Source organism: Alosa sapidissima, chromosome 1 (assembly GCF_018492685.1).
Source record: "Alosa sapidissima isolate fAloSap1 chromosome 1, fAloSap1.pri, whole genome shotgun sequence".
Taxonomy (NCBI): domain Eukaryota; kingdom Metazoa; phylum Chordata; class Actinopteri; order Clupeiformes; family Clupeidae; genus Alosa; species Alosa sapidissima.
In genome coordinates this window covers 2,019,843-2,033,318 of record NC_055957.1, presented here as the reverse complement: position 1 = coordinate 2,033,318, position 13,476 = coordinate 2,019,843, and the positions used below count along the sequence as shown (strand labels likewise).

Here is a 13,476-nt window from a genome sequence, read left to right as displayed (position 1 = left end):
CTTGACAAAGCAAGCCTATCTTAGCGATATATTTGGAAAGCTCAATGAGTTAAATCTCCAGTTACAAGGCAAAGACAAGCACCTCTCTCTCTCACACACACACCTCCGTAATGAACATCACACAAGGAGAGAGGGATGGAGGGAGAGAGGGAGGATCAGAGGGAGAGAGAGAGAGAGAGGGAAGGAGAGAGAGTGGGAGAAAGAGAAGTTTAGGAGAAAAGATAGAAAAGGCAACTGGTTTAAAAGCAACAGGCACTGGAAGACTGAAAACACCAAAAACTAAACCCTGTGCACAGTTTCTCTGGGAATACTGAGCTACCTCTCTGGTGTTTTGGTTGGTCCTTAGTTAAAATATAATGTTTGTTGTTTTGGACAAAAGTGTCTGCTAACAATTTGAAATATAAACATAAACAAATGCAATTTCCTGAACAATTGCTGACTGCATCTTTAAGCGCACGCACGCACGCACACACACACAATAACAACAGCAACAAACAACAACAGCACACACACACACACACAATAACAACAGCAACAAACACCAACAGCACACACGTCTCACAGCCCAGGCCCATAACACACCTGTCAGCTACTCTCTCTTTCACTCACTCACTCACACTCACACACACACACACGCACACACACACACACCTCACAGCCCAGGCCCATAACACACCTGTCAGCTACTCTCTCTCTCTCACACAGTGTTGTGGGGAAAAGGGCAGGCTTCACGATTTCATTTTAATATAATTGTGTTTGTGTGTTGTGGTGAAAAGGGCAAGCTTCACATTTTCATTGTAAAACTGTAAATCAGGTTTCTATGCCAAGTATACTGGCGTATACAAGGAATTTGGTCTCTGCATTTATCCCAACCTGTGAACACACACAGCACACAGTGAACACAGTGAGGTGAAGCACACACTAACCCGGAGCAGTGAGCTGCCTTGCTACAGCGGCTCTCAGGGAGCAGTGAGGGGTTAGGTGCCTTGTTACAGCAGCGCTCGGGGAGCAGTGAGGGGTTAGGTGCCTTGTTACAGCAGCGCTCGGGGAGCAGTGAGGGGTTAGGTGCCTTGTTACAGCAGCGCTCGGGGAGCAGTGAGGGGTTAGGTGCCTTGTTACAGCAGCGCTCGGGGAGCAGTGAGGGGTTAGGTGCCTTGTTACAGCAGCGCTCGGGGAGCAGTGAGGGGTTAGGTGCCTTGTTACAGCAGCGCTCGGGGAGCAGTGAGGGGTTAGGTGCCTTGTTACAGCAGCGCTCGGGGAGCAGTGAGGGGTTAGGTGCCTTGTTCAAGGGCACTTCAGCCATGCCTACTGGTCGGGGATCGAACCGGCAACCCTTCTGTTACAAGTCCGAAGCCCCAACGGCTATATAACTGTGTGTATGTGTATGTGTGTGTGTGTTGTGGGGAAAAGGGCAGGCTTTGCGTTTTCATTTTAATATAACTGTGTGTGTGTGTGGTGGGGAAAAGGGCAGGCTTTGCGTTTTCATTTTAATATAACTGTGTGTGTGTTTTCATTTTAATATAACTGAATCACAGCGCTCCTCTCTATTGACACCCCAGCCTGGTCAAAGCAGCTGATGTGGATGTGATTGTGTTAGTGTGTGTGTGACACAGTGTGAAAGTGCAAGCAGTGTGTGTGTGAGTGAGAGTGTGTGTGTGAGCGAGAGAGAGTACAGTATGTGTGTGAGTGTGTGTATGGTGATGCAGTCCCCTGGATTTATAGGTCATTGATTGCCCAATTGAGGACCAGCTCTCCCATTCAGGCTGCTGCAGAGAAGATGGATATGCAGCTGCTCACACACACACACACACACACACACAGTTCTGCATCCAGGCCAACACAGACAGTCATTCAGAGCTGGACTCCCCCTGAATTTCAATGCCATGCAGTCAAGCAGTCATCACCTCAGGCACTCCATCGAGCATCTCTCTCTCTCTTTCTCTCTCTCTAAATGGCAAAAGCTCCTCTCTTTCCTACAGAATCCATGTCTGCCCTGCCAGGCTGGCTCCAAGCACAGGCGCAGTCATCCCAGGCATGCAGACAGCGATAGAGTCTGCTGCTTCAGAAGAACTCGAGGAGGAAGATAAGAAAAGCCCAGTCATGATTTAATGATGCATCGCGTCGCACGCTGCCCAATAAACTACCATGGTCCAAAACTAACTCGCTCACACAGAAAGTTGTGTCGTTAGCTGGTCTGAGAGCTGACCATATTGAGCCTGATGAACGGATGTGCCAATTGAGCTGATTAGTTGCCTTCCACCCTGCAATGTAGTTCTGCCGCTATCGCAGGCGAGTTAGCTCTCTGCGTCATTAATGTTGTTAAATATAAAACCAAACCTGGAGCACCAGCGTTCACGAGCTGTCCAACAAAGTCCGGTATTTGGAAGAGACACTTGCCCAGCCCAAACTCTCATTCAGAAGTCGCCAGCTAGCTTTACTTTTCCTGTTCTGTCGGACTAACCCGTGCAACCTGTCTGTCCTCCTCCAACGACCGCTCCGACTGCCATGGCTACCGACTGGCATGTAAATTAACGTCAAGACAGTTAGCAAGCAAGCTAGCATTAGTCTAGAGCTAAATACAAATCAGCTTGTTTTGGATTTGACTTCCACTACGAGTGTTCACTATAGCGCAAACAATGAAACCAGTTTGACCAAACAAACAATACAGAACACGTAATATATTACATAATTAGACAGCAACAATGTTAAAAACGAAGGCAGTCGTTAATCATAGAAGTTGTCAACATCCTCATCTATTTCTAACTGACAAATCCACAAGCGAGGATACTTATTAGCCTTCGGCTAGCTAGCTGCGCAAGCCTTACCGTTCCGCAGGACATCCAGATGCCAGACTTTCTGACAGGGTGTGTTGTTCGGCTTGGTTCCAGACTCTCGTCACGCAGTACAGAAATTCTCAAAGTTCCGCCTCACCGCCGTGTCTGTGGTTAATTATTTTATGCCGATTAACCGGCTTAAACAAGAATCGCTGGTGCCCTATCTTCCGGACTCCGGAAGGAAGCACTCCAGCCGAATAGTGTGGTTTGTATGGGATTGATAGCTATGCTAGCTAGCTTGTCACTAAATTAGCTACAGCTAATGTTACCTATTTAAGGATAACGTCACCTTCTAAGAGCGAAACAGCTAGCTAGGTAGCTTTTCGAGACTGTGACAGAGACTAGTTAGGAGTGGAGACCATTCTTTAGTTTACATGACCACAGCTCGGAGCACAGCGAGTTTCTTCTGAAGTTGTTCCCAGGTCTGACAGCACCAGACGCATCTGTCTCTCTAATCCGGCTGCGTGAAAATGGCGTTGAGTTGCGTCGCGCGCGCCCCACAGCCGCCTCTTCCTTAATCATGATGTCATTCCAAGATTAAAGGAGAAGTGGTGAGCGAGCGAGTTTATGATGACTTACCCAGACAGAGTGCATTTACATTTCAAAGACATCATCCTAACTGGCAACACTTCGAAGTCAGGCTTGGCATTCATTCTTTCACCAACAACATGGAAACAATTAGGCAACAACGAAAACATTCTTAACATTTGTTTATTTACTTTAACATAAATGTATTTCAAGCATCAAATGAATACATAAAGCAGGAGATCCTCCAATAAGTCCAGCCTTTGAGAGGGCCAGTAATAGGATTAAGTTCAGTCCTTTGCACAAAACCCCTACTACACACACTACCACTTAGAGGGGGATAATTCTACCCTTCCTGTGTGGGGGTCCTCCCTGCAAAAGATCTCATGCCGGTCATAAGACACAGTTAACCGTTAACAGCTCAGAGAGGCTCCGCATATGAAAGGCTTCAGAGGGCTGTGCTAGGAAGCGAGGTTAGCTTTGGGAGTAACTGCTAATCTCTAAAACACACAGTGCACTGACCAGCTATTGAGCGAACCAAGAGTGTTGTTCGGAGATCAGTAGTTCCTCCTGAAGTTACCCGAGTAAGCCAGTAACCTTGCCTCGTAGTACAGCCCCCAGGTAGTGTCACACAGTCTGGCATGTGTGAGTCAACACAGGCGTATCAGCACACTTACATCTGACCATCACACCTGGGCAGTCAAACATGCAAAAGGACTTCAGTGAGGAAGGCTGCTGAAGGACCACAAGCATGAGACAATAATATAACACTCGCTCACTCCTCACACACTCACAGACTCACAGACGCTCTCACTCACACACACAGAGCCTCTCCAACATGTTGGTGGGGCTGTGTGCCTGGGCAGCTGATTGGACCATTCCCTTATAACTCTGTGTAGACGGACAAAGAATTCCGCGAACTCCTCCTGGATGCGTTCTCATTGCACACAGTGGAGCGTTCATACAGAACGGGTCTTTGATGGGTTGGGGGGCGTTCACAGAGCACCGTGTAGATGATGGGCTAATGGGCTGTCCTGTATGTGTGTGTGGGGGGTCAGACGGCAGGCCCCCCTCCCCTCAGCCGTCTCCAGGTCCTGAGCAGGGCCACGCGGGCCATCAGCAGTGTGATGGTGAAGTTCCGTCTGTACCACTCTCTAAAGAGGGGGGGGGGGGGGGGGTTACAGCACACAAAGGGGGTTACAGACACTAAACCAGCCTTCAGTACAGTACGCACACGCACTTCAGCACATACATGCAGCCATGTAGAGCAGCCTATAAGAAGCACATACTGTGGGCTGGCCACAGACATCAGGCACGTTGCTAAGGAGCAGTAGTGTTGTGGTAGGACTGGGATGGCCCCTCTATGACCACACAGTCATCCCCATGGCAACAGGGCACACCAGCCAATCCTGATTCTGAGCGCACTCACCTGTTGTAGTCGGCGTGCCTTTTGAAGTTCTTGTCCAGGAAGTGTTTATAGAACACCGCCATGTCCTCACTGGACAGAGTGCGCTTCTTCCCTGAGGACCAGGGGAACACACAGTTAGCACACAGTAGAACACAGAGCACAATTAGCACACAGTAGAACACAGAGCACAGTTAGCACACAGAACACACAGTGGAACACAGAACACACAGTGGAACACAGTAGAACACAGAACACACAGTGGAACACAGAACACAGTAGAACACAGTTAGCACACAGAACACACAGTGGAACACAGAACACAGTTAGCACACAGAACACACAGTGGAACACAGAACACAGTGGAACACAGCCCCAAGTTGGCGTCTCCCTCACCTTTGTCATCCCGCTCCTCCTGGCCTTTGGCCTTCAGCTGCGTCAGCACGTACTCCTCTTTTTGCTGAGGAAGAGAACAGCTGATTAAATACTCAAGATGCACTGACCAGTACGCAAGCAGAGCCACAGTTTACACACTACTCAAACTATCCCAGTAAACCTCCTACTTCAACCCAACTGTAGTGATGTTGACTGGACTGTCCATGTAACAGTTCAGTGCTGCCCTCTGGTGGAACTATAAGTGTAACAACATGACTGGCAGCAGGGCAGCATCTACAACTACCTTGGGACCATGGCCACGTTCAGCCCTGAGCCTGCTGTTGTCTGAGAGGAGTTAAGGAGTTATTTCGAAAGTCGTCTATCACGTCATCTGAGCACGCTTAGGTTGATTATGTTTGCAACAAAAACGCTGTGGCTAGGAGGAGACAAATGGCTTCTAAGACCCCATATGGAAAATGCATATTATTTTTAAATGAGGTTTTATCACTGAAAACGATTATTTCTGAAAACTTTGGCCAAAGTTGAGATGTAGGAAAACTCATGGTTTCACTTTCATCAAGGGAAAACAGCATGTTGTATTGTGATATGTTGTTCCCTCGTTCGTTTGAAATCTCTGATTGACCACCTGTTCCAGGGATTTGCGACAGCCTTTCCCAGCTGTATATAGATACAGGGCTTAAAATTCATTTTTCAAAATGGGGGGGAATTCCCCCCTTAGGTTATTCATGTAGGGGGGATTTACACAATTTGGGGGGGAGGGGGGGTCGATTCTGATACCAAGTCAAGAATTGCGATTTCAATACTTCGATACTTTTTTTTAAAAAAGTGTTTGATTTTGGGGCCCCCACCACCCTGACGTCATCAGTAATATATACTGTAGTGGGATCATTCACAACAGTGGACATCCTAGATTCTGCTTGACTCTCTCCACACACACAAACACACACTGAAAATGATAGCTTATGTGATATGTTTCTATCATATATTTTTGAATTCATATAGAGTGTATTTATTTAATAATGCATTTAGCATTTTACTAGTAATTACTAGTAGCTAAACATATTTAGTAATTTGAATGCCTCATATTGACGTTTAACCTATAACACTTAGGCATATCTTTAATGTGGTGTGTAGGTCCAATTGAGTGCACATTGCTGATGAGTAGGTGTAATTGAGTGCCTGTCACTTTAAGAAAATACGTGAGAGTAATTCTATGGAGTAATTAGCCCCCCTTCAACCTGACGGTTTTAGGCTATAGTCGCTAGTGAATAAAAGTTGTGCATAGTGCGGTATGTGTATGCAAATTATTATGTTTTCTATGTCATTAGATACAATAAATGTTCAAAAAACTAACATGTCGAAGACAATCTTTCTGGGATCAAGTGTTGACGTGACCTGAGCTAGCAGGATCGTTACCAAGGAGCTCTTTCCAGATGTAAAAGTTTGCCATGGTAGCGTAGCCTATTTGCGTAAGCGCAAAGTGGTTCTCTCTCTCTCTCTCTCTCTCTCTCCGTGTGTGTGTGCGTCTGCATGAGGCTATGTTCAATTCAACTCGCCACTTAATGATTAGGCTATATTAACGTCATCAGACAGGCTGTAAAAGTGTATGCGGGAATTTCTCGCATTATGATGGCTAGAGTTGCGGGACTTGAACAAATTATGCGCAATACCCGCAATCCCGCAGTGAAATTTAAGCCCTGAGATAGATAGATATACTTTATTGATCCCTAGGGAAAATTCAAGGTCACAGTAGCGAACAGACAACACACACAGAAAAAGTAAGTAAAAGTATATAATATAAAAAACACAACTAAGCAATAAGGACAGTAGAAGATAAAGAATATACTAAATATACAAAATACAAATTATACTAAATAAAACTTAATAAAAATCAATTCTAAAATATAGCTGCAAGCAGCAATGAGGGGGCCAAGCAGTTAGTTCAGCAGGCCAGATTAACCATGTAAGTCAATGCCGTTGCATCAGACATATAGCCTTAAGCAGTCACAGCAAGTTCCATGCCATACAACCCAAGATTGGCTGAGTTACAAGGTCAAGTTTCACATCAAAACATAACTGATTTTGTGGGGCTGAACCAGGGCTGAGTGTCGCCGCCCCCTCCCCCAGCCAGCCCACCGCCGCAACCGCCCCTGCCCATCCCACCCCGTCCCACCCTTGCACGCACACATTAGAATGAACTAGACGGAACTTGCTGTCATCAGTTTCACATCAAAAATAAAAGATTGACTGAGATATGATCACACTTGCTGTGATTTAAACACAGAGGTAAAAAATTGACGTCATAGGGTGTGTTGAACTCGGCTTGGCCCAAGGATTCCAATGATACCTCATTTTGCCATTCGGGTCAACAGGTCAAAAGTTACGTCCGTGAACACAAGTCCAACTTTGGCCTGTTGGTGGCGCTAGAGCGCTTGAGGTGCCGGCATGAAACTTGGTGAAATGAATTATTGGACTGTCCCCAATTAGTGTGCAAAATTGTATAACTTTTTACTAGACGGTTCTATGGGCTGCCATTGACTTCCATTGCAAAATAATGCGCATCAGCAACTACTGGCCAAAATGCATTTTTGTCAATTACAGCACCCCCTTGAGGTCAAAGGTCACCAAATTTCTTGAGTGTCCCCCTGATTGGGTCCTGAGTCCATGTACCAAGTTTGGCTTTGATACATGCAAGGGTTGCGGAGATATGAGCTCACTTCCTGTTTGGCGGCTTTGCCGCAAGTTTCGATTGGCTGTTACAGCCGAATGCTTCTGTCAATTGTTCCAGAAAGCAATGCACTGATAAGGCATGGTCTGTAGATGGTCTCTGCCAATTTTGGTGAGGATCCGCTGAAATTTGTGACCTGCGAAAACTTGTACGTGTTTTTGATTAAATCCAATATGGCGGCCGAATCAATTACGATGACATCACAAGTTGGCTTGGGTCGGCCTAAGGACCTTCAACAGTAGTACCAGACACCACTAGTGGGTTTTAATTCTAAGCACAACTGCTGCTACAGGCCAAAAGGCATGTTTCTTAATTACAGCGCCCCCTAGAGGTCAAAGGTCACCAGATTTCTTGAGCGTCCCCCTGATTGGGTCCTGAGTCCATGGACTTAGTTTGGTTATGATAGATCAATGGGTTGCTGAGATATGAGCTCACTTCCTGTTTGGCGGCTTCGCCGCAAATTTCGATTGGCTGTTACGCGCGAACGGTTTTAGTTCCGAAGACAAAAAGCAATGCATTAATGAGGCATGGTCTGTAGATGATATCTGAGAAGTTTGGTGTCGATCGGACAAAATGTGTGACCTCTGATACGTTTTAAGTGATTTTGATGAAATCCAAAATGGCGGAAAATCCATCATGGCGGAAAATGACGTCATAGAGTGCGTTGAACTCGGCTTGGTCCAAGGATTCCAACGGTACCTCATTTTTCAAAATCGGATCAACAGGTCAAAAGTTACGTGCGTGAACGCACGTCCAACTTTGGCCTGTTGGTGGCGCTAGAGCGCTCGGGGTGCGGACTTGAAACTTGGTGAAATTAATCATGGGGCACTGCCTAATTAGTGTGCCAAATTTCACAACTTTTCACCAGACGGTTCTATGGGCTGCCATAGACTTCAATGGCAGAGGAATAATAATAAGAAACAGTAGAAACACAATGGGTGCCTTCGCAGCTTCGCTGCTTGGCCCCCAAAAACAGTATCCACATAGTGGGTGAATAATCAATCAGGTGCGCTTGCAATGACTGAAGCAGGGACTGAGCCTGTGGTTCTCAGTGCATAAGGTAAGGTAAGGTAAGGTGCTCTGTGTGAATGAGTGTCATGGTGATGGTGCAAATGAGTAAGTCAAACAGTGCAACAGCGCAAGAATAAAGTCTATATATATATATATATATATATATATATATATATATATATATATATATATATATATATATATATAAATAAATAACTATATAAGAAAGGTATGTGGCATGGAGGGAGGGGTTGTGCATATGTGCTAATAAAGCATGCAAACAGTGAGGCAGAAGACAAATGTAAAGTGACTAGTGGACAGACAGTTCAAGACATTGGAGATGGTGAAGAGGCAGACAGACTATGCAGAGAAGTCTGTTTCTCCTCTTCCCTTAAGTGATGCATTAAACAGTTCAATGGCCATGGGGACAAATTACTTCCTCAGTCTGTCTGTTGTGCAAGGCAGTGAGCGTCTCCAGCTGATCAGGCTCTTCTGCTTAACAATAGTGCTGTGGAGTGGATGACACTCATTGTCCAAGATGTTGATCAGTTTGTTCAGGGTCCTTTTGTCAGATAGTGAAGTGATGCACTCCAGTTCAGCTCCCACTACAGAGCCAGTTTTCCTTACCAGCCTATCAAGTCGCCCCACATCCTTCTTCCTTGTGCTTCCTCCCCAACATACCACTGCATAGAACAGGACGCTGGCGACAACAGACTGGTAGAACATCCTGAGGAGCTTGCTGCACACATTGAAGGAGCGCAGCCTTCTCAGCAAGTACAGCCTGCTCTGCCCTTTCTTGTAGAGTGTGTCAGTGTTGGCTGACCAGTCCAGTTTATTGCCCAGGTACTTGTATATAAGTATATATACTGTTTTGATCCCGTGAGGGAAATTGGTCTCTGCATTTATCCCAATCCGTGAATGAGTGAAACACACTCAGCACACAGTGAAACACAGTGAGGTGAAGCACACACTAATCCCGGCTCAGTGAGCTGCCTGCTACAGCGGCGCTCGAGGAGCAGTGAGGGGTTAGGTGCCCTGCTCAAGGGCACTTCAGTCGTTCCTACTGGTCGGGGTTCGAACCGGCAACCCTCCAGTTACAAGTTTGAAGTGCTAACCAGTTGGCCACGGCTGCCCTGTGTTTGTGTGTGTGTGTGTGTGTGTGTGTGTGTGTGTGTGTGTGTGTGTGTGTGTGTGTGTGTGTGTGTGTGTGTGTGTGTGTGTGTGTGTGTGTGTGTGTGTGTGTGTGTGTGTGTTAGGGTTGCAAAATTCCGGGAATTTTCAAAGTTGGAAACTTTCCATGGGAATTAACGGGAATATACGGAAATTAACAGGAATTAATGGGAATAAACTGGGAATTTTTAATATCGCAAGTTAGTCTATAACATGGAACTTAAATGTAGTGGACAAAACCCCATCTTGCAGAATAATATTAGTTAAAACAACCTGATTTAATGCAATTTCAGTCAAATTTCTACCCTGCACATACGTCAATCCCATGCACACAGCAATCAGCATAGGCTACTAGACATAAAGGAAACCTATGGTGCGTTCATGTGCATGGGGAAAATAAATTCCCAGTGAAAATGTCATGTCATGTAGGAATAACTGGTGTGAAACTGGAAGTTTGCAAACAGAGTTGCCAGTTATGGGCTTGTCGTCACTTTTGTCCTCATTCAAATGGGTGTACGTCATTTTGCATAAGCTGTAATGGGACAATTAATCTCTCTGATTAAGCTTGCCTACCTATCTCTTAGATTTCGCTAATGAGTGTTGTAGGAGATATTGACGGCACAATAACTTTTACAAAAGACCAGAAAACAATGTTAAGGCATTTGTGGAGAAGAAGGATGGTTTGTGTGTTTTCTTCCTACACCTCACGGTAAGCTATTTCGTTGCTCTGATTGGTTAGGTCTATCCAATTGAGTGCAGAGGCATTCCCCCCCTGTATCGGTTGAAACACACCTCATGATCATGTCCCAATGGAGCAGTTATCAGACAGCAGTTCTGGCTAGAATTGAGTATGGCTACGTCAGGCTAGTTCTCAGTATGATGAAATCAGTAAATATGTGCTTCATTTTATTCATGTTTTCGTGTCATGCTGCCCTGCCTTTTTAATCCAGCAAAGCAGCGCACCACTTTTGGCATTGCCCCCACTCTTTTGGCTTTGCCCCCACTCTTTTGGCATTGCCCCCACTCTTCTGGCATTGCCCCCCCCCCACCCTGGCATTGCCCCCACTCTTCTGGCATTGCCCCCCCCACTCTCACCTTGTGGAATGTGATGTTCTGATTGGTCCACTCTTACCTTGTTGAATGTGATGTTCTGATTGGTCCAGAACTGATGGTTCCAGTCTTCTGTCTCCTGCCGCAGGTGCCTGAGTCTCCGTTCAAGGGGCGTTTCGTTCTCAGGTATATGGTAGATGATTGGCCGCAGGTTTGACAGGCGGTCTGCCGGGCCAATCCAGTCATGCTTTGAGCTGGAGGAAGGGCTGAAGCTGGCCCTCTAAAGCAGCAGCAGCATCCAGAGAAACAGAGGAAATGAGAAACCACAGGAACTCGTCTGCGCCAGGTAGAAATAAGGAGTATGCATGTCATCTTATCCCCTTGAATTTCCCCTTGGGGAAAGTATCTATCTATCTATCCAGCTGTTAATTAAAACGCTCTGCTCCGTCTAGCATCTTGTAATTGTCTAGCATCTTGTTCAACCACCAGTCAAGCGAGGTCATGAAGTTTGCAAACAAACTAATGGTACTCTGAACAGAGAGCAAAATCCTCAACAAATGCTGGACATGTGTTAATCTTGCAGCGTGGAGGAACCGAGGAGGTTATGATAACTATCTGGTTATGATCGGCAACATCATCTATTTTCAATCAAGATTTTAAAGCATGGGTTCCCAAAGTGGGGGTCGGGATCCCCCGGGGGGTCGCGGGACGCGGAGGGGTGGGTCGCAAAATGATTTCCTCAAATCAAATAAATTGGGTGGGGGTTGTCCCTTGACCGCACTTTAAACACACTTTAAAGACAGATTTTAATTCCAAGACGCTTGCTGAGTTCTGGATTTCAGTCGAGAGGGAATATCCACAGCTAATTAAGGCCACGATGGACGTACTGACGCCGTTTGGCTCCACATACCTGTGCAAAAAGACTTTCTCTGCACTGACATATTAAAAACATACAGATCGCGTCTAAATGTGGAGGATGATCTCCGTGTGGCCGTCTCCACAATTAAACCAAGAATGGACTTGCTGTGTTCCGCGCATGGGGCGCATTCATCTCATTAGATGAGATTAACGCTGAAACATAGTTGGCAAAATGTAAATTTGCGCAGCAACAATGGTACATATGTTTACAACAGTTTGTGGATATTACCCTGACTGAGATATTCTTCTGTTAAAATGGAAATTAAAGTAATGTTTAAGTTAAGTTTGCACGACAGCAATAATGTGCACTCATGTTACATGGATATTATTTTTTGACTAAGGTATTCTGCTTTTATCATATAGTAAATTTCTATATGTAAAATGATCATAACAGGCTGCTCTGTTATTTTGTGTTGTCGTTAAGCCCGTATTTGGATAAGCCTAGTGCGTATTAACCTGACCCTAGCCAGATGAATTTCGCTCTGCCTAGCTCCACTCATCCATCTGGAACCGATCCATTGAAGTGTTGCTTCAGAAGGCTGGGCCTAATCAAAAAATGCTTGCATATGATTGAATAAGCCACTTGTCCGTCATCTATTGACGTGCTACTTCAACCACTCACGCTAATAACAGTGTCACAGTCGCTTCTACGCTATGTCCAGGGGGTCAAGAGCATGCAGATTAGCTTCGGCATGTTAGCATACACCATTTTCAAGTATGGCGCCACATGGAGCATTTGGATGCACGAAAATCCGTGTTGGGCACAAGCTCTCATGCGCGTACATGTTGGTGGGCGGGTACCTATCCGGCGGCTACAGCCAAACATTATTCAGTGCGTATTTCTTGAGGAGCCTATGAGAAGACAATAAAGAAAGTGTATTGATCTTGTTTCGTAGTTGTTTGTCCCAAACAAAAATAGCCTAAACATGATTAAATACAATAAATTACACAACAGCGGCATAAAGCCCTTGTCTCGTTGCACCATGGTCACACGTTGCTGTCAGCCCATAGCCGCCCCCTTTTGAGCTTGCCAGAGGCTGAATCCGTAGGCTACTACATTGAAACACAATTATTGCCGCGAGGCATTCCAGCCTACAAATTTAATAAAAGTAAACCATGCATTTAGGCTACTTCGCTACGCAATAAGGTTTCCATTAGAGCACAGCGCACGTTCAATGAATGAGTGAAAGGGACTGCCTTGTCTCACAATAAACAGCTGGAAATTCCAACACTTTTTCAACTACACGAGACTTTACAGTGATCATCAAATACCCCGTAGATTTAAGTGCCCATCAGTCTCAACATTTAACTATATATTAAAAGTCCAAAAGTAAATTAAATCTCATACCAAAACCGAAAATCGTCTGCTTCTGATAGCCTAGTATGCCGCTCCAAACAAAACGCATGTCTCACAATAAAACGCACAATGTAAGAAATAA

The 13,476-nt window shown here is 45.5% G+C and overlaps 2 protein-coding genes across 8 annotated transcripts in view; both read right to left on the bottom strand.

Annotated features, from left to right (window-relative positions):
* klc1a (kinesin light chain 1a) overlaps positions 1 to 3,309 on the bottom strand; it is a 44,397-nt gene extending 41,088 nt beyond the window's left edge. For all 7 annotated transcript variants that reach the window (XR_006030696.1, XR_006030699.1, XM_042085667.1 and 4 more), the window contains exon 1: positions 2,826 to 3,309. The gene's annotated coding sequence lies outside the window, so the exon portion shown is untranslated. The remainder of the gene's footprint in view (positions 1 to 2,825) is intronic.
* Positions 3,310 to 3,527: 218 nt separating this feature from the next.
* The window catches only part of LOC121705130 (cytochrome c oxidase assembly factor 8), a 14,514-nt gene continuing 4,565 nt past the window's right edge, over positions 3,528 to 13,476 (bottom strand). Inside the window, exons 2-5 of the mRNA XM_042085937.1 lie at positions 11,202 to 11,399; positions 5,161 to 5,224; positions 4,789 to 4,879; positions 3,528 to 4,513 (exon numbers count right to left, since the gene is read on the bottom strand). Coding sequence (XP_041941871.1) covers positions 4,414 to 4,513; positions 4,789 to 4,879; positions 5,161 to 5,224; positions 11,202 to 11,399 — 453 coding nt within the window. The 3' untranslated portion in view covers positions 3,528 to 4,413. The remainder of the gene's footprint in view (positions 4,514 to 4,788; positions 4,880 to 5,160; positions 5,225 to 11,201; positions 11,400 to 13,476) is intronic.